The 21,679-nt window shown below is 39.1% G+C and overlaps 2 protein-coding genes across 4 annotated transcripts; one reads left to right on the plus strand and one right to left on the minus strand.

The window, feature by feature from the left end:
• Positions 1-238: 238 nt before the first annotated feature.
• LOC116250029 (cold-regulated 413 plasma membrane protein 2-like) lies at positions 239-4,544 on the minus strand. Its single transcript, XM_031623356.2, has 4 exons — positions 4,173-4,544; positions 3,249-3,356; positions 3,097-3,167; positions 239-678 (listed from the first exon to the last, which is right to left on the minus strand). The coding sequence occupies exons 1-4, from the start codon at positions 4,346-4,348 to the stop codon at positions 425-427; spliced, it is 609 nt and encodes a 202-aa protein (XP_031479216.1). The 5' UTR covers positions 4,349-4,544; the 3' UTR covers positions 239-424.
• Positions 4,545-14,175: 9,631 nt separating this feature from the next.
• LOC116250026 (pentatricopeptide repeat-containing protein At4g32450, mitochondrial-like) lies at positions 14,176-18,574 on the plus strand. 3 transcript variants are annotated; one of them, XM_050076915.1, is made up of 2 exons: positions 14,176-16,046; positions 18,371-18,574. In XM_050076915.1, exon 1 carries the CDS (start codon positions 14,368-14,370, stop codon positions 15,931-15,933), a length of 1,566 nt encoding a protein of 521 aa, XP_049932872.1. In that variant the 5' UTR covers positions 14,176-14,367; the 3' UTR covers positions 15,934-16,046; positions 18,371-18,574. The 3 variants fall into 3 exon arrangements, with proteins under 3 accessions (XP_049932872.1, XP_049932873.1, XP_049932871.1); XM_050076916.1 differs by lacking the exon at positions 18,371-18,574 and adding an exon at positions 16,562-16,948; XM_050076914.1 differs by lacking the exon at positions 18,371-18,574 and adding an exon at positions 16,615-16,948.
• Positions 18,575-21,679: the final 3,105 nt, after the last annotated feature.

The raw sequence follows: 21,679 nt of genomic DNA on the forward strand, positions 1-21,679 counted from the left end.
CTTCAAGATAAACGTATACCCAGCTTATTTGACTATGGCTTTTAACAGATCATTCCTACATTATCTCCGATCAACTGCAAAGAGAAGATCTGAAAAGCCATGTGCATCAAAAGGAATTTTGCTCACCATTTTGCTCTATAGTAACATACGTAAAACTCTGGTGCAGTGAAACTGGTTCATTTGATGGCCTCAGTCTCCAGATGAGGAACTCAGTTCATGCAAGATCAAAAAGGCCATCTTCCAAGCAACTGCAGAAAAACATCCATTCACAGGAGAGTAGTCTCAAACAACTAAGAACACTAGCATCTTTTTTGAAGAGCTAGTCTTAACATGCGAGTGTGCACATGATATACAAAGGAGGTCTTTAAGAGCATAATCAAGTCAACAAACCGTAAAACTAAAAACAGTAGGATCACACAGGTCCTCAGATAAAATAAACCACCAAGCGCCAGAGAGGATAGACAAGCAGAACTATGATGCCCAGAGTGTTAGAGATTCCGTGGCTCTGGGTAAATGAGTTCCTGAATCCACCGGATGCCCTGATATGCTCTTGAAGAAGGTATGCACCTATAATGAGACATATGATGACTCCAACAATACCATCTCTTAATGTGGAGGCAAAGAAGCTGGGTGCAACCACAAGGATCAGAATCAGCGACCCTGGCATCTCCAACCAATCTGTGACATTTAAAAAATGGTCCAAGTTTAATTGTGTTGGAAGGATCAAAACAGAAAGCACGTATTTTCTTTTTCAATTATTCAATTAGAAACCTATGCAAAAACAAGCATGCAATTGCTGATACAATAAATTTAAGTTTTTAGAGCAGACGTGCTTCCTCAAGAGTCAGTTTAAGCGGTAGCATGTATGACAGTCAGAGCAGATGAATTTTTTCATCCACAGCAGAATAAAACCATGATGTGCCATCGAAATTTATATCATGACATATAACATGAAGTACAGAAGTGGCTCCATTATGCTAAGAATCTCATGATATGCATAAAAGCAATTCCAAAAGCATCCATCTGATTTCCCTGTAATAAAGCATGACTTGTTCGCAAACATCTCCATCCACAACCTAGAAAGGATTCACAATTCCCAAGAATAATGAAGTCCAAACTTGGCCTTGAAACGCATTTGTTAAATATAATACTATTATAAGTATGTTATAGGACATAAAGCCCCTTCTCACAAGACAACTCCACTCTGATGAATGACAGTGAATGTTAGCCTTTAAAAGCTTATCTAAGCAATTTATATTGCTGACTATTGAAGTTGCATTACCTTTAAAGCAAGCTTCATCCATGATACAATTCTTTCTGTTTGCTCATTTTTTTGTTCTCGTAAGACCCATTTACCTATCTCAGGAAACTTAAATTTGTTTCCCTTGGTGCTTGATCAGTTAAAACACAAACGGAATGAAGATTTGCCATTTAATAACTCAAGCACATTGGAGTTGTGAAAATTTGGACATCTATATGATTTCCATGTCAATTCTTCATTTTCCCTACAATGAAAGATAAAAACGAAGGATTTTCTTAGAGGCCAAGTTATACCAGATAAACAACATAACCCATTTAACTATACAAGTGTCCCATGTTAGCAAAACATAGAACTCATCTTGATGAAACTGGTCTTCCACAATTTCCAAACTCAGAGTTAAGGCACAGAGTTAAAGGCAAAAGTGACAAACTGGTCACCTTAAGTCATGAAAATAATATGATGAATAGCTTGAGGCCAGAAGGAAAAAAGTAAAAAGCTACCAAATAAGGAGACTGATGTTATCCTAATCAAGAAAGATAAAGACACTGGAAAAGTATAGAAAGTTTCAAATAGAAAATTAAGTGATATGTTAACTAAAATGAAACATCAACTTGCAATGAAGTTCATAACATTCAATTGCAGGAGAAAAGACAGCTAGCTGTTTCATACGGAACGAAGAAGAAAGACATTATTTCATGTACAGGACATTCCAAACCAGGCCATGTCTTCCTCAGTAATTTCCCAAACAATCATGATTTACAGGAGGCCAATAAATTGATCAAGGAGATTACTGCTAGAAAGACAAACAGTTCATTAAAAGATCGAACCTTATTTGGAAGAAGACAAGCCTTTCTTTCTTATTTGGCCACAAAAAGAAAGATCCATCGGCAGATCAAAGTAAGATATGTCCATCTAAACCGAAATGGAGGATAAAAGTGACTTTAGCATAACCGGTGACTTTTATGAGAACTACCATCTGCCTTGAACAGAATGGATTACTGGAGCAGGCTATTGAGCATTGCCCCATACTTAAACAACACATAAGATGAAGCCTCACATAGCATTCTGATCCGCTACTAAGTTGCAGCTACTCCAAAACGGTTTTACTTAAGCCAATAACAGAACAGAGTACGTTCTTTTACAAACATAGGGCAAAGACTAAGACATAACTGGAAAGCATTAAACCACATTCTTATGATTATATGATGAATCAATTACCGGTTCACTATTAAGTTGCAGCTACACCAAAATGGTTTGCTTAACCCAATAAGAGAATGAGTGTGTTCTCTCATAACCATAGGGCAACAACTCAACACAACTGGAAGGCAGCAACCACATGATTCTGATTATATGATGAATCCGTTGCACAAATTGATGAAATCATGAAACTGATATTTAACTAATGACCGACAGAAAAAGCATAAAAATTTTGGAGGAATCTTAGGAACACAACCTACGGGGAAAGTACCATGGAGAATATCAAAAAATAGAATAAAAGATCAATGAATGACAGTTCATGATTTAATTCCATATTGAATCAATCCCATAGCGAAAAAACAAGGAAATGAGCATGTCATCAAGTGACAATGAAATTGTGAAAGAGACTTTGAAGAAGCAGAAGAAACTTTGCAGGTTTACATTCTCTAGAAGGAAGTAAGCACTTGTCAAAAGAAAAATGTTATGGGTTGGAGTTTAGAGAACAACAACCAGATAATAAACAGAAATATCCCTGTCTACGTCTTGTACGTGTATTTACCGATAAAAAGTTAGCAATTTTACATTAAGAAGCAGGTTGTAAAATGTAAAGCAATTAATTGACACGGCTAAAAATGTACCTGGGAAATGCCGTGGGAAGAATAATCGCAAAATAACAGCAATGAAAGCTATCCATCTTCCAACTTGTCCTCTGTAAAACAACAGATGTATTATGACCCTTTAATTGGCAAAGGGTACAAAAGAAGAACAGGGAAAAAAAATATTTCACCACCTTAAGAAGGAGAATATAACTGCTGGAAGTGAAAAAAAGATGTATGGGACCAAAAGGGATGTCAGCATGTTAGTCCTCCAATTTGTCCGATCCAATATCAGCAAATATCTGAAATGCAAGTAGAAAAATATTTCAGATTTGTTACTTGTCAGAGGTAACGTTAATGCCATAACATTACCATGCTTCATTCAATAGAGAAAGCAGAATTTACGACCAATAACAAATTCAACGCACGAACTGACCATATAAAAAATGAATTTAAACGTCCAAATGATGATGACTAAATTTCCCAATAACAAAGAGAAGCAATTAAAAACCACCAACTTGGTCCTCCAAGATTTAACATTCGCCCTATAGTTCATTACTTGTCAGATGGGAAAGGAAACTGCAAAAAATTCTGTTGAAAATATCAAAGTACAAAAGAAGCCTTAAAGATCAGTTGCCAGCAACCAAATTGACCCTTGAAAAGAAACGCGGCTATTTCACCTCTGGATCTGCTCCAGAAGGACAAAATATTCTTACTCAACCCACGTACTAACCAGCTTCGAGAAATCCAAAACTGATCTAGCAGAACTCGTTGAGTTCTGCTCAAGTAAGAAAACACAAAAAGAAAGTGGACATCGGACACACGAATTGCCAACCAAATCATACACGGCGTACTACAAGGGAAAACCGAAGCCGAAGAAACTCTTCCTCCCCAAGGAAACACACGCCCTACCATGGTCAATTTCAAGTGACACTTCCTACGTACGTACGAACTTCGATTCCCACCAAATTCGCCAACGACAGCTACAAGAAAACTAAAAGCTAAATAATCCTTGTTCAAGACAACCAAATTCATACGCCAAACACCCACAACATGGTGAAGAGAACCACCCAGGAAGCCGCATCATCGAAGCGTTTTGGAGAGAAAACAACACTTACATTGCAGCGATGGTAGCGAGCCATTTGAGAATAGACGTCCCGATCCCAACGCCACCAAGAGAAACGGCGTGCTTCGCCAGCTTCCTGGCCGCCGTGGCCAGCTCGTTGAGATCAGATTCAAGCAACTCCTCGTTCACTCCGTCCGTCTTCATCTTCAGGAACTCCATCCTCCCCATCTTCTCCTGCACCACCAAAGAGAGAAGCGGCACCCTTCCCCCACCAAAAACCAGAAAAAGAGAGAGAAAGAGAGTGGGAAATGATCCCAAGAGGAGGAATTGGAAGATAAATGGGGCGGTGGGATCGCGGATGCGATAAGAACGGCGCCAGAACCGTTACTCTGGAAGACTGTAAAAAGCGTAGGTATCTGGCGATGATTTTTTCTCTCTCGCCCGTCATACTCAATACAACGTATCTGTAACGCGACTCGCCGTCGACGGGATTGACACTCTGGCAAAGGGGCCGACTGAGTTCGGTTGGGCAAGAATGGCATGGGTGACACGGTACATTCGGCGACCCTCAGCTACAGATTGCGACGGCTTTGACGGTCGATCATCCATGAACTTTACATGTACCTAATCGACTTGGATGAATGCAAATTATGCAATTATTGGAGCTATCAAAGTTATTGCTCCTGTCGGTTACTAATAACACTTTGGCCATATTGCTCTTGATGAGCTCAAACAAGGCCGATGGGACTTCCATTCAGAACCTTCAATCAACTTAATGTGGCAGATGCTTCACACCAAAAGCGAAAGTTCATCAAATGAAGAAAAAAGTAACTCGAACTTTGTCTCAGATTTACAAACAGAAAGGTTCGTCCCGTAGAACAACAAGGAGTGCGGTTAAAGCTGTTGATCTCAGATCCGATAAGGCAAGAGGTCGTGTAATGGGCCATAAGCTCAAGCTGCAGATTTGGCGGCTTTTAACAAAGAGGGAAAACTACAAAGCTCAAACTGATCCCAATCCAAAGAAAATAATTGCTGGGCCCAATTCCAACTCATCGACAACCCCCGCTCGAGACACGACAACTCAGCCATTGATTGTTTAACTGGCGCTCATATCATTCACTGCATAACGATCCCTAGAAGCGCGATTATATCATTCCCCCCCATGGGCTTATACCAAGATTGGATATCATGCATGCTAACATTATTAATGTGTTTGCTGTTGACCCAACCGTTTTGCAGACAAATAAACGGTTCTCCTCCTCCTTAATTCTTGCTGCACTGGGAATCCAATGAAAAAAAGTTGCAAACTGCTCCTGGTTTTGTGTGAAAACATGAGCTTCTGATTTGCAGCTATCTTCATATTCTTCTTACTTTTTTATCTTTAAATGGGTTCTGCTTGCTTTATTCTGTAAAAACCACTTAAAAAATGCCGAGTTAACCTGATTTGATATGGCTGACACTGCCTCGTCCACTGATCACTCTTTAAAATAGTTCACCTCACTTAAAAATTTGTGAGCATTGCCGATGGCTTTTTTAGAAACTTTTAATGTGTTTTTCATGTGTCATAGATGATAGATGGCTTCCTTACAAACTCCTTGGCACTTGATAGATGGTTTTTGAGATATTAAAAAAATAGAATATTAAAAGTTTTAAATAAAGATAAATACCAAACCAGGTATTCGATGGGTATGAAGACTCCCAATAACTAAGCGGGCAGCCTTAAGCTTCCGGCAAGGAACTTGGACCTGCCCGAGCTAGGTTTTCTCTAACCTTGGGCCGCCCAGCCTAACCCTAGCTTGACTCATACCACATGGAACAAATACTACCGCTTTGAACAAATACTACGAATACAGTTGTGCAATATTAATTACAAAATTTATTGAGGGTTGTATTTATCACAGTACATGCCCCTAAGTAAATGGATTGGCCACGTTAGTGGGTATGCAAGGGATAAGCTTGCAGTATAGTTTAAAAATCTTGACTCATTTCAATAATATTGCAATAATGCGTACATGTCGGAACATAAGAGAACTGACCTATTTTGTTCGCTGAAAAAATCAAATAGCTCTTTTCTGTGCCTTCTAAGAATCAAAACTTGCGCGGGGCTTTGATTATTGCGGGGCATGGATCCGGTTTCATGGGTTCCTGAATTCACCTACTCCTTACTTACGCCGGCCCATCTCAAATTATGTAGCTGTTTGAAAGAACAACACAATCCTATTCGAATGGAAGATTGGAAGAAGAAAATTAATCTGTTTGAAACTCACACACAGACACACTCTCTCTCTCTCTCTCTCACACACACACATATATATATATATATATATAAGGAAAATCTTTCCGCTTAGCCGCCGCTCCATTCTCTCGGCTCATCCTAGCCGTCGCTCTGAGAAAGATCGGGCGGCTTTTTCGTTTTGCTCCTTGCACCTTGTTTCTCTCTCCCCGAACAACACTCTTTCTTCCCCACTCTGAACTTCCTCTCAAACCCCTTTAGTTTTCCCTTGTTTCCCTCTCTTCTGCTCCATCAATGTGTGGGAGGTGACTACACCGTGAACACCCACCATCACCATCTGCTGCTGGTGGAGAAACAGGGGCTCCGCAACACCTTTTGAAATAAGAGATTGGATCGGCTATATATATATATATATATATATATATATATATTCGTGAAAGAGAAAGAGAAAAATTGATCGAGATCATACTACTAGGTGAAAGACCAAAAAGAGACGCATTGTTTGATGTTTAAAATGTTTTTTTTTTGTCATCTACCTTTACCGATATGATTTTAAGAACAGGTTCATGCAAAACATATGTTAAATGGTAGAGAGAGGGAAAGAGTGAAGATGGAAAGAATCTTCATTCATTATTGACAAAGCCTTACCCAACGTAAGATATATATACAAAATCAATGATAGATAAGGCAAGACAGGGAATCACGGCTCAATATGTTTCAGGATGCTGCTGATTCTTATCTAGAAGTTGTGTAACGTCTAACACTTGCCCGCCCTCAAGTTGGCACCGAGAGGCCTAACTTGCTTTTTAATTTGATGAACACATCTTTACCTAAAGCCTTAGTGAAAATGTCAGCAACTTGATTTTGAGTCTCCACATGTTTGGTATGAATCTCTCCATTCTAATCCTCTCCCCTATAACATGACAATCAGTTTCTATATGCTTGGTCCTCTCATGAAATACAAGATTTGCAGATATGTGAACTACTGCCAAATTGTCGCTATATAATTCTATTAGTTGTTGATGTTTGATTTCAATATTGCTTAATAACTATTTTATACAAATCATCTCGCATGTCGTTAGAGCCATTGACTTGTACTCAGCCTCTGTTGATGACCTTGAAATGGTAGTTTGCTTCTTTACAATCTATGATATTGGATTTTCCCAATAAAGATAGACATTTCCCCAATAAAGATGCAAAAGCCTGAAGTGGATCTTCACGTTATTGGGCACGTGGCCCAATCTAAGTCACAATAAGCTTTGACACTAATTTTACTAAATAAAGATAAAAATATACCAAAGGTTGGCATGGATTTGATGTACCGAAGAATTCTAAAGGCTGCGTCCATGTGTGTTATTGGGTTGCGACATGAACTGACTTAGTAATTGGACGTTGTGTAAGATGTCAGGTCGTGGGATGGTGAGATAAGCGAGCCGTCCAATCAATTTTTTGTAAAATGTGAGGTCTTTCAATGGCTGGCCTGCTTCATCATCAAGTTTCAAATGTTGCTCCATGGGAGTTTCGTTTGGTTTGTCACCGTTATACCCGGCCTCACTCAGAGTATCCATGTTGTATTTCCTTTGAGATAAGAATATGCCTTGTTTGGAACGGGCAACTTCAATACCCAAAAAATATTTTAATATACCCAAATCTTTTAGCTGAAACTTGCTGTTGTTGACAGACTTCAAATTTGTAATTTTCTCTTGATTGTTTCATGCATGCAATTATTATGTCATCCACATAGATGATAATAAGTAGTCTGCCTTTGACTAAGTAAAACCTAGTTGTATTAAGGTTTCAGTAAGTTTAAAGAACCAATTGCGAGATGATTACTTGAGCGATTACTTGAGCCCATATAATGATTTTTTTAGCCGACATACTTCATGCTCCCCCTATCGGGTAAGACCAGGAGGGAGAGTCATGTATACTTGTTCAGAGAGGTCACCATGTAAGAAGACATTATTGACGTCAACTTGGAATAGACTCCACCATTTGATGCGGCAATAGACAAGAGACATGGAATGATAGTGATTTTAGCAACTGGTGAGAAGGTCTCTGTGTAGTCTACAACCTTTGTTTGGGTATAGCCTTTGGCAACGATGTACGCCTTATGTTGCTCAATGGTGCCATCAACATGGTATTTGAGATTATACACTCATTTGCATCCAATGAAGTGTTTGTTGGGAGGTAAATCAACGACGTCCCAAGTGAAATTTTTTTCGAGTGCACAAACAGCAGCCATAGCATCATGCTATTCTGCAAACTGCATCGCCTGGTGGAAGGACGATGGTCTAGAATGGTGGAGAAGAGAAGTGAAGAAAGCTTGGTAGTTAGGAAAGAAATGTTGAAGATGAAGGTAGTTGGTGATGGGGTACCTAATGCCTTTAATGGATGCCTTGATGCCAATTCAGATGATTGAGTTGGATGAATGGAGTAGCATTGGAAGTCCTTGAGGTGTCAAGGAGGCGCACATACCCCAGTTGATCGCCGTATTGGTGGGGCAATGTTAGGTTGGGTGGGCATATGAGATGCGTTCGGATGTGGAGTGGGCATGGTATGAGGGTCGACATATTCAAGAGGTTCATGAATAAGGAGATGTATGACAACATCACTATGGACTTCCTTTATATTGTGGAAATGAAAGGTATCTTCAGAAAATTGAACATCACGACTCGTAAAAATTTCTTGGATATTAAGATCGTATAATTTATAAGTATTTTGGCCAAAAGGATATTCTATAAAAATGCATTTGCCAGAATGTGCGTCAAACTTGTGAGATTTTCCAATATTATATGCATAAACACCCAAACACTTGAAGATGCTCATACTTGGGCTTCTTTTCATAAAGAATCTCGTAAGGGGTTTTACCATGTAAAGGTTGTGTAGGCAACCGGTTTAGTAAGTAAGCAGCAGATAAAATACAATCTCCCCAAAACTTGATAGGAAGGCCAGCTTGAAAACAAAGGACACGAGCAATATTCAATAAATCCTTGTGCTTCCGTTCTACCACTCCATTTTGTTGTGGGGTGGCAACGCAAGAGTGTGAGCGCTATATTCCTTTATTATGCAACAAAGTTTTCAAGTGGGATGAAAAGAACTCAGTTCCATTATCACTGCAAATTTTTAATATTGTTGTAGAAAATTGATTTTTTACAAGGTTACGGAATTTTTCAATGTACAATTATGTTTTTGATTTGTGGCGCATAAGAAAAACCCAACGGAAAAAATCGTCCACAATAGTAAGAAAATAGTGGGTGCCTGAGAGTGAAGGTGTTTGATAGCCTTCCCATATGTCACAATGAACCAATTAAAATATGCTAGTAGTACAGATAATACTATTTGGAAATGGCAAACGTGTTTGTTTGGCAAGATAACATGCAGAACAATGTTCATGTTTGGAAGCAAAATTAAAAAATTGAAATAGCCTTTAATTGGGGAAAAGAGGGGTGACCAAGTCGAAGATGCCAGAGACTTTGCTGGTCGGACGAAATAGCAGCAACACGTGGTCCTTCATCCTCAAGAACATATAATCTATTCGCCATTCTACCCTTCCCAACCATCTTCAGTGAGTGTCGATCCTTAATAGTGCAACAATCATTGTCAAATATAATTTGACATTGATTTTCATTGACAAATTTAGGCACTGATATAAGATTAAAAGTAAAAGAGGGAACACAACGAACATTATGCAAAGTAATGGAGGGGTTTAAGTGAATCTGACCGACGTGTGATAGGTGTAGAAGAACCATTAGGAAGCTGGACCAGATTCGATTTAACTAGCAAGTGATGAATAAGACGGGATAATGAATTGGTGATATAGTGTGTAGTGCCATTATCGATTATCTAAGTTTGAGAATAAGTTTGACAAATAGGGTAGTACCTATTAGATTGACTTTGGGAGTCTTGGAATTCATGAATTCTAGAAATTGTTGAAAGAGATCTGAATTAGGAGAAGCTGGCTGTTCTAGCACTTTGGTAGAGGCACTGAGAGATGCAATATCAGTTCAGGATGAGTTTGCTTATGGCTGTTGTCGTTGAACACCAAAGTTTTTCTTCTTAAGAAAGTCGTGTAGATGATAACATTGAAGTTTGGTAAGGCCTAATCAGCCACAGTGGTCACATTGGGGTCTAGGGAGTCCCATGGATCTAATAGCATTATTATGACTTGTATCTTGGCGTTTTATGGTAACTACCGTAGAATGTGTCAGGCTGAAGTGGAATATGAAGCTCTCACTGCCTTTCTTCTTAAACAAATAATGCATAAGCATTGGATGTGTCAGACATTGGTTCCATAAGAAGTATCTGGCTGCGAATGAGACCAAAACTTTCATTCAAGCCCATCAAAAACTGAATAAGTCTACCATGTTATTGTATTTCAGTCAACTTTTTTATTGCTCCACAATCACATATCGGTGGAGTGACATATGCATCATATTAATCTCATAAACCTTTGATTTGTGTATAATAAATGTTTATAAGATTGCAGTTGATGGTTTGCTGTTGAATTTGATACAAGCGAGGAGCGTTAGACTGTGTGAATCTGATTTTTAGCTCCTAAAAAAAAAACAATTTCTTTGGCATATGCGACTGTTGGCATCAAAGACTTATGAATGACATTGAGCAGCCAGGAAATGATCATATTATTGCATTTTTTCCAAGATATAACAAGAGATGCCGGGATGTGGGTTTTGGTATGGAACCATCGACGAAACCCATCTTATTCTTTGCTAAGAGAGTCATGGTCATTGCACGCCTCCATGTTTCATAGTTGTTGCCAGTGCGAGTGACATATGCATCATATTCATCCCATAAACCTTTGATTTGTGTATAATAAATGTTTATAAGAGACTGACCTTGTTTGCAATTGATGATTTGCTGCTGAATTTGATACAAGCGAAGAGTATTAGACTGCGTGAATCTGATTTTTAGCTCCTTAAAAAAAAAAGCAACTTCTTTGGCATATAGGACTGTTGGCATCAAGGACTTATGAATGACATTGAGTAGCCAGAAAATGATCATATTATTGCATCTTTTCCAATATATAATGAGAGATGTCGGGGTTGTGGGTTTTGGTATGGAACCATCGACGAAACCCATCTTATTCTTTGCTAAGAGAGTCATGGTCATGACTCGCCTCCATCTTTCATGGTTGTTGCCAGTGAGAGGTTGAGAAACAAGGCAAGCACCGGGATTGTCAGAGTGGTGGAGGTAAAATGGATTGTCATCTTGGGCAGTCGTTTCTGATCTCAAAGATGACCCAATAGCTCCTTGAGTTTTTGCCATTGATGAGACTTAGGACCCCTTTGGCTTTGATACCATGTTAAATGGTAGAGAGAGGGAAAGAGTGAAGATAGAAAGAGAGAGGGAAAGGGTGAAGACGGAAAGAATCCTTCGTTCCTTATTGACAAAGCCTTACCCAACGTAAGGTATACATACAAAATCAAATGCTTATCTTTTCTATTTACTTGTATATACAACAGGATGATAGATAAGGCAAGATAGGGAATCACGGCTCAATTTGTTTCCTGAAATCACAATGTTGCTGATTGTTATCCAGAAGTTGTGTAACGTCTAACAACATACATTGAGTTAACCATTTTTTAGACTTTAATAGTGTTTTTATGATGAGTAAAATTGAATGGCTTCCATTTTTCCATCTTTAGCAACACTTACTCTTCATTTCATGGCTTTGAGCTATCCTTAAATCCATATAATTCACATGAACAAATTTAATAGTGTGTTAGATTAAGAATCGCACGACAAATACTTTTTCTGAACCAAACTTGATACTTAACAGGCATTGCAGGCTCAAAGGAATCAAAAGTTGAACAGAATCAGCTTGATTACTTGTCATGTGCAGAAAAATATTCATACGCCATTGGAATGAAAAAGGACTTGAGAGAGAAATACAACACTCTGAGCCACAGGATGATCATTTTGTAGCATACTGAATGGTGAAGAGAACAACTGCTGGATGAATGTGAAGACCACTAAGCAAATGAAAGCAAACTTATACACTGAAACGACGACAAACTCAACTCCAGCTCCCTTCTTTTTAATGACAGCCATGGAAAGTTTGATTTAATGCTTTAATGGTTCCATCCAAGATCGACTCACGCGCCTTAGGTTAGTGGATCCAAACCAGTCCATGTTCAGCTTCAACTCACACTCAAAATGGCTAGGAAACAAAGAACTGGCAATATGAAATGCGTACATAAATCTTTGAAGATTTTTAAAAATATTTGAGATAAGATTATTTTCAATATGTTTCCTTTTATACACATCCCATTGTTTCATTCTTGAATCAAGAGGTTATTACAATCTGCAGTAATTTTGTTGCATCATCGAATTGGCAATGGATAGACTTCCTTATCGCGTCTATGCCTAGTTGACTGCTAGTAGGTGGGTTTGAACCATGATTTCCTTGTAATAAGATGAGATTCCCCAGCTGCTATATTAGATTCAGCGATATGGATCTGTTTATAACTCTTTTCCAAAAACAACCATGCTTAGCCTAACTCGAATCATGTTTCTGGTCATATGAATTTGCTCCTATTAATCATCGGTCAGGTCCAAATATGATCCGATCCTCGCCCACTCACTGGCACTTACAAAGGACTAAACATCTTTAAAGCAACTGAATGAATAAAACGGCAATAAAACACATTTAAAAAAAAACCCAGCAAGAAAAAATGTGTATTATATGTGTTTTTTGTATCTTTTATTATTAATTTCTCATTTATCTTATTTGTATATAATTTTCAGGATTTTTTAATTTTTTTTTTAAATTACTGAATTTTGCTCAAAATTTTTATGAGACATACAACTTTGTCATATTATGCCTAGAAATTCATCGCTGAATAATACCCATCAACAAAATATGTGACAATGGTAGACATGCCTGGATACTATATGGCCTTCATCGACACGGCATGCTACAGGCCTACATCTTTAAAATTTAGATCCATCTATGCCAATAATTGGCGCATGGCCATTCCTTGCCATGTTTATTTAGATAATTAATTATGTGGTACAATGAATTACCAATGTCTGTTTTATCAAATTTTAAAGGAAAATAATTTCATTACGCTATGATTTAATTCTAATTATTTATCTAAATCTAACAATCTTAAAAAATGCAAATCAAATATTTATCAAGAACCATTTTGATATAACAATTTTATCAAATTACATATATCAACCACAAAATCAAACTCCCAGGTACTCATTCAAAGCAAATGACTGACCTTAACTGGGCTCATTAAAAAGATGGACCTTGAGTTTAAGATGTTCTTTGGCATTCTCAATAAAAATATTCTGCGAGTGTTGCATGAATCAAACCTAAAGGTTGAAGCATATTTATGTAATGTTTAATATAGTGTTTCACAAACCTGTTTTAACCTTTGAAACAAATTAATGAAACCCGAATATGAGGTTATTGTGCCGAATGACTAAGGGGTGGTTTGGTAGCATGAATATTTTATGAGTGCTTCATAAATAAAATAAAAAGTCTTTCATAACATACATAAAGCACTAAAATTGAGACATACTTAAAACACAAGCACTAAAATTGAGACATATTTAAAACACTCACATATTATTTCTATTGTCAAATAACTTCAAAATGCGATCAAAACCAAGCCCATTAAAGGGCTTAATATTTGTGATTTATGATGCCGACCCCAAGTTAGCTGAGGCATTTGGGTCCCATTGTTGGATTTAGTATCAAAAATCAACAACCTGGATTCGCGCTAGACCCGACCCGCAAACTGCCCCCTTTTTTCTTGAGAATGGCGGCTACAGTGGTTCATTGCATGCCTTCTGGTTGCCGCGCGCGAAAGGCAGACGCCTCCTTCCAGAAGAAACGCAGCCGTTGCCCTCTCTCTCTCGCTCTCTCACTCTTCCCCCGATGAGTGGAGGGGAGAGGGATTGGTGCTTCTCCGAGAGACAGTAACGATCGATCAGGCTTTCCTACTGTTTCTTTATCTATTTCAGAACTAGGGCTTTTGCTATCATGTTCAGGAGAAGGGTTACCATTCTTATCCTCAGATCGATATCTACTGTCTCTCGTTCATCTCATTCTTCTCTCACTCAATCCTCCGCTCTTCGTGATGCCAACCCTCTCAATGTCGCGAACTCTGATCATTCAGACCCATCTGCGCGCTTCCTACCTTTCGCGGGACTTCGACCTTTTGTGAGATTCGTCGGCACAGCTGCTGCTGCAGTCGGAGAGCCATTTCAAATAAATCCCACGAATTTTAATGAATATCCTGATCGTTTCCAGCCGACCAACTATGGGTTTGGGAGTCAAATGAGTGGCACGGTCCCCGGACCGGAGCTGGTGCCAACCATCGAAGATCAGCCGGCTGAGGGCGATGGATACAAGGGAACTATTGACGAGATGGAAGCTTTTTGCAAAGAAGGCAAGATGAAGGAGGCTGTGGAGGTCCTCTCCCTGTTAGAGAAGCAGGGTACGCCGGTGGATTTGCAGAGCTGCTTGCGGCTTCTGAAGGCGTGCGGCGATGAGAAGTTCTTGGAGGGAGCCAAAGCTGTTCACGACCACATGGTGAGGTCCTGGCCGAGCATTGAAGTGAAAGTGTACAATAGGATTATAGATGCGTATTCTAAGTGCGGGTCAATGGATGATGCTTACCAAGTATTCGAGAAAATGCCAGAGAGGAACTTGACCACGTGGGATAAGATGATAACTGGTCTTGCACAGAATGGGTTGGGAGAGGATGCCATTGATTTGTTTAATCAGTTTAAGAAGATGGGATTGAAGCCCGACGGATTTATGTTCATTGGGGTCTTTGCTGCTTGCGCTTCGTTGTTCGCAGTGGATGAGGGGATGCTGCACTTCGAGTCCTTGGGCAACGAGTATGGGATTGTTCCCAGTATGGAGCATTACGTGGCTATTGTAGATATGCTTGGGAAAGCTGGGCATATTGAGGAAGCCCTTGAGTTTATTGAGAACATGCCAGTGGAGCCAACTGTTCATGTTTGGGAGGCATTGATGAATCTTTGTCGAGTTCATGGCTATACAGAACTGGGAGATCGCTGTGCTGAGCTTGTGGGACAGTTAGACCCGTCCAGGTTGACTGAACAGTCTAAGTCTGGTCTTGTGCCTGTGAAGGCTTCAGACTTAAAGAAAGAGAAAGAGGCTAAAAGAAAAGCCAGCCAAAATTTGTTAGAGAGCAGGACTAGGGTTCACGAATATAGGGCTGGGGATACATCCCACCCTGAAAAGGACAGAATTTACGCACAGTTAAGAGCCTTGAGTGGTCCGATGAAGGAGTCAGGATACTTGCCTGATACGAGATTTGTACTGCATGATATAGATCAAGAGGCAAAGGAGGAAGCATTGCTTTATCACAGCGAGAGGCTGGCCCTCGCTTATGGGCTCCTTAGTAGCCCTGCTTGTTCACCTATCCGAATAATTAAGAACCTCCGCATATGTGGTGATTGCCACAGCGCTTTAAAGATCGCATCAAAGATTGTTGGCCGTGAACTTATTGTCAGAGATGCTAAGAGATTTCACCATTTCAAGGATGGGGTGTGTTCTTGCAGGGACTACTGGTAAAATACGGTGGTTGGTTGCAAGCTTTACTATTTATCAGACATCTTCTCTGGGCCTCGAAGATATTTATTCAATTCCTTCATCTTGATAGAGATCGGCGATTTTTTATTTCTAAGGTACGCATCGTCTGGTTACCGTCCTGGCATCTTAACGCGGGGTTCTTGTATGAGTGGGTCTCCTAATACTCTTGTAAACGACAGTGAGTGTCAATCATCTGGTTCAAGCTGTTGGCACTTACACATAAATTTTTGATAAAATAGAGACGTAAAACAACCAAAGTGGATGCACTTCCATACGGTGGAACTAAAGTTTTTTTAGACAGTTTCTTTGTTGTGCACCTTGTTGATGCTATCAGTGGGCTGAAATCATTTTCCATTGACCAAACATGCCGCCTTTATTTTTAGTTGAACTGTTGCTTTTAATGCTGTCATCATAGAATTGAATTGATTTTCCCATAGTGCACGTTAGCAAAATGTTTTGTGCTGAAGACTGGTTTCATGTTAATGGGAAGTGAATTGAGAGCAAAGCCATTCTATTGCCAGATTAAGTGCAAGCCGCATTTGGTGTTCTCCTTTCTATTCATAATGTTAACAGTGAGATGCATGCGATAAATTTGTGGTGCATTTGGCAGCTTGGGATGTGCCTTTTGAAGAAATGTTTACTTAAAAATGATATCATCAGCAGGACAAGAAAAAGCTTCTGGTGTAATTGAAGTGTTACTTGAACCTGAGGCTCTCAAAAGAAAAGTATGGAGAAAGCATATAATCATCAGCTACTGTCAAACAGAAAACAGCTTTCCTAGTTTCCTAGTATTTCTCTTTAATGTACTTTTTGTGGCAAGCTAGGAGATTGACTTGACAAGATGTCATAGTTGGGGAACTGGTTTGTTACACAATTGCAGTGTCCATGCTCCATGATATGTTTCGCAAACTACCTATCTAGACAATAGCATGCTCATGTAATCTAGCAATTGCTAGAACAATTAACTGCCTATAAATTAGGACAGACTCTTTTACTCTGTTTGATTGCATGTTGGCTACACCAATCACAAACCGGACATCCTGAAGTACTTTTGCCCAGGCAATAAAACGTACCCTTAGTAATTTCCTTTTACGTTCAGTTAGTTGATCTGCCAGACAAGATAGTTCAGGAATTTTCAATGAGATTTATCTTACATAAAATGGGAACTGTAAATGAATGTTTTCTTCTCAAATATGCATGTGACCTCTATCCTATGTTCTCAAATGCTTGCTAAGGACTTCAAGGTAGCTTACTCTCTGTGTTCCTCTCTTAAAAACATTCACTGAAGCCTGAAGGCCTTTATGTGATTCAAAATAATTTCTGTTGGAGTCAAAAGGAAAACATGCTATTGAATTGTTCCTTCAATTTTATTATTTTGTCTATATTCCTACAGTTGATTCTGTAAAAGATATCTGTGGAAAATCCATCTTCATTTGAACAAGGATAATCTCCTAAAAATTTTCTGTGTTATTCAGTTTAGCTCAATGGCTGAAAAGTCTTGGGGTGCTATGAAAGTCTATGTTACTGTGGTTCCTCCGAGTACACTAAAATAATGTGGATCAGTGTTGGTGCACAAAGTTCTCTGCATCAGTTTGCTGTTTTAGGTGTCGCTGGTGAATATGCTGAACTTAAAATTAGCAGAACTATACTTCCTTGAAATAATTCAAACTGTGATTTACTTTCTCTTTGTTTATAAAAATAACAGTTCTAAGTTGCTTTCAGCTGTCTTATCATAATGACTGCAGATATGGAGAATTGGGCACACCACCATTTATATCGAATGTCCAATATGACATATATAATGAGATATAGAACATGGGTTAATCATATAATGTTGGAAGCACAACTAAGAAAGAAACAAAAGGCTCATAATATATAGGAACTCAGAAGCATTACAAAATGAAATAGGAACTTTCTTCAAATTGTAAAGTATTTTGATATTATATAATTGTAAAGTACTTTGATATTATATAATATGCTACCATTTATGGCTTAGTCCTGTCTCTACGTAGAATTGGTCAACTATAGTGATGATGTAGAAAGAATTATAGCTCTTTCCGTCTTTCGTTTTTTGTCAGTATATTTTGCTTTATTTAAATTTCCATTTCTAGATTAAAAGCCGGCTTTGGAACCCAAGTTTCAGAATTACTCAGTTTTCAGCTTCTGAAATGCTTTCCCCAATATGTACAGAAGCAGCCGGTGTTCAGAGTTATATGCCTTTTTTTATTTCCTAGAGCTAGAAACTGTTGAATCTGGGGACATAATGCTTGTATAATCTTAATTTTTCAATGGAGAAAGGAACTGCCATATCCTTCTGGTTCTGAAATTGAATGTTATATCGTGGTTTGCCTCTATAATATGTTTCCTTTATCATTTCTGTTGCTCTATTTGAAATTTCGATGTACTGCATTATCTACAGATTAGCTTCTGTCGCTCTGTGGAGGCACTCGTAAGATTATAACTGGCGTTTTACTCCACTTATTTATCAGTTACCATTCTGTACGCATCTGACCACAATTCTTCTTTGAAATGACTCCTAAGTCCTAGTGCATATCAATCTCTCTGGACAATTAATAATTCACAAAGCGAAGAATATGGACTAGAACAATCGATAATTCATGGAAGTAGTGTATACTTGAAGGGCGGTTTGTGAAAAATGTCGGTTTAGCATCCCTTCTACTTGTCTTTCTGGTGTAAGATATCCCTCCCCTTGCCTTCTGAATGGAGGACGTAAGGTTATGTTCTACGAAAAGTTAAACTTTTCTCTCTTTCTCGTACACACACACACACACGCATGTACATTTCATGGTACTTGATTGTGCCATCACGCAAGTGTGTATGTGCAGAGTACTTGTCTTTCTGGTGTAAGATATCCCTTCCCTTGCCTTCTGTATGGAGGACGTGAGATTTTGTTCTACGAAAAGTTAAACTTTTCTCTCTTTCTCGTACACACACACACACACACGCATGTACATTTCATGGTACTTGATCGTGCCATCACGCAAGTGTGTATGTGCAGATTTCTTGTCTTTCTGGTGTAAGATATCCCTCCCCTTGCCTTCTGTATGGAGGACGTACGATTATGTTCTACGAAAAGTTAAACTTTTCTCTCTTTCTCGTACACACACACACACATGTACATTTCATGGTACTGCCTTGATCGTGCCATCACGCGAGTGTGTATGTGCAGAGTGCGCATATGCATATACATCTCATGATTTGTCCTTGATCCTGCCATCACTCGTGTTGCTGCACATGGTGATAGAGGGTGCATTTGGATACTTTGGACGGCAAGTCCCATGAGAAGGAGAATTCTCACGACAGCCTACAGGGAAAATGACCGAGAAGGAATTTCTGTCTCCAGATTCTCGTTGCTTGGACAGAAAATTAATTCCTGCGGGTTTTCATTTTATTTCTGATTTTAGTGTAGAATTTAGGGAGAGTTAGGTATATTTGAAATTCTATTTGGACATAGAAAAGTGGGCATGTCGTGAAGGAGCATGGATCTAAAATTTGAATCTAGGTACTTATTTCAAATAATCATGCAATTTTTTTTGTCAATGGTGAATAAAGGTACGCATAGATTGGCTTCATCTGGTAAAGTTGGCACTATTTTCGTGGATGATAACCAAAACATAACCCCCTTCATGTTAATACGCGGTCCAACCTGAGATCCAATCGTAATTCAGATTTTTGCAGGGATCAGTTTTTTATTTTTCTCGTCCGATCAAAGAATCTTTTCCGTCTTATGCTGGGTCAATTGGTGCTCGGATAGGATATATGGTACCAACAACCGCATACTGGTATCTAGTTCAAGGGGACAGCTAGATTTGATTTGTTTTTATCTGGTTGAACTTATCCACCATGGATGCCAGCAAGAAATATATGTGTTTGTTCGTCGTTTTAACTAGTTGTTGCGACAGTCCCCCTCGGCGTAAGGCTCAAAAGTGACTATTTTCTTGTTGATATTGCGACTATTTTCTTGTTGCTTCATGATCACGTATCTGGCGCCACCTATTCCTCTGCCTCCCCAAAAACACAGTCATGGAGAAATGGAAGAGAATTCCATGAATCTTACTAATGAAATCTACAGATCCACTTCGATTTCGAGAAATCATGAGTTTTTTAGCAAATTGATGTTGTGGCTATCAAACTGAAAGCCTTAGATACATGACTAAATTCACTGCCATACTTGAGATGTTACAGTAATGCAATGAGCAATGACATGACCTACGATTCAGAAGAGCGGTCGGCAGCAGACGCCATTCGCCTGGTAGCAAACGTCGGTAATCTGTCCAATTGCCAACAACTGGTACGTGTCTACCTCACCTCATTCTGACATTTGGAAAAGACAAAAATGTCAAACCGAAGAGTAGGCCCAAATAAGAGGATCCTACTGCCCCAAGAATTGGGGGAGTTTCCTCTTTTTTCTTTTATTTATTATTATTTTTAAATTCCCTTCGTTTATACACGCCGAAGAAGAATTCGGAAAGAAGGAGCTTTGTTGTCAACGTTCCATGCAACGCGCAGGCTCAAACAAATCGTCTACATGTAATCTTCAAAAATCTTATTTAGTATAAAAAAATTGCAAAATTGTTTTATGATCTCTGTCAAAAAATTTAAAACTATAATTCGATACCATAATGAAAAAAATTCCTACATTTACCCCTAATCCTAAGGGGCATCTGTATCAGTCATGTTTCTTATTACAGAACGTTCATAAAGAGTATCCATATCCTCTACTTGTATGTCTCCTAGCTGCTCCCTGAATCTTTGCGTTCCACCTGCCCGGAGCAGCCACTATAGCAACTTTGTCTTCACTTTGTTTGAATAGTGTTTGCAATTTTCAAGAGGAAATAATATTCAGCATCCCATCGGTGGGATGGGCCAGCTGAGTAATGCCCCTTCCCGCTTGAATGGTCTCCCCTCTGTTATTTTTAATCAAAAAGACCAACTTGTGCCCATTCTTCCAAAGAAGTGCACCACTGTTTGCCGCCGCCTTACAGAGAAATGCATCCATTAACAAGCCTCTTCTTTATGTCGATTAAACCAGTTATTAGTGCCGCTGACTACATTCAATATGTCTATTGCCCCCACTAACATATCTACTGACATTTGAGTCTGTGTCCTGCATAGTCCTGTTTCTAAGTTAATACAAATGCCACGTTGTGATAGACAAAGAAATGCAGCATATCTTCCACATCCATTTCACCTTGATTTTCCCCTCCCATCATCAGCGTAAGGCCTCCTTAACACTATTCCAGTTAGCAATTTTAACATCAAACTTAGTACCATTGAACTTTACAGCAATTCTTCGCCCAGACACTATTCGGCGTGCGACGCAAATTCCAGATATGAACACCATTTCGCCTTTGGAATCGCATCGTTATTCCACACATTAAGATGGTTCCTGCAAATTTCACTCTCATGCTGATCTTCCTCAGAAATGATCACATAGGGATGTCCTTCGAGTTCTTCTTTCGTCTCCTCCATTTCCTTTGCATCTCTCTTATGATCTCCGCCCAAGATTTTAACAAAGAGAGTCTTCCCGTGTGGTCGCTCACCCCATTCAATTGATTGGTCTCTGTTTCTGTATGTTCCCTTGTTCAAATTAGGGACATCCGGCCTCGCGTCCATGACGTCACGATATCTTTACGGTCAAGGATTAGGCTCTCACGGTGGTGGAGGGCAATCACCCCCTCCCGAGTGTCTTCATCTTGCTGGATCT

Source organism: Nymphaea colorata, chromosome 3 (genome assembly GCF_008831285.2).
Source record: "Nymphaea colorata isolate Beijing-Zhang1983 chromosome 3, ASM883128v2, whole genome shotgun sequence".
Taxonomy (NCBI): Eukaryota; Viridiplantae; Streptophyta; class Magnoliopsida; order Nymphaeales; family Nymphaeaceae; genus Nymphaea; species Nymphaea colorata.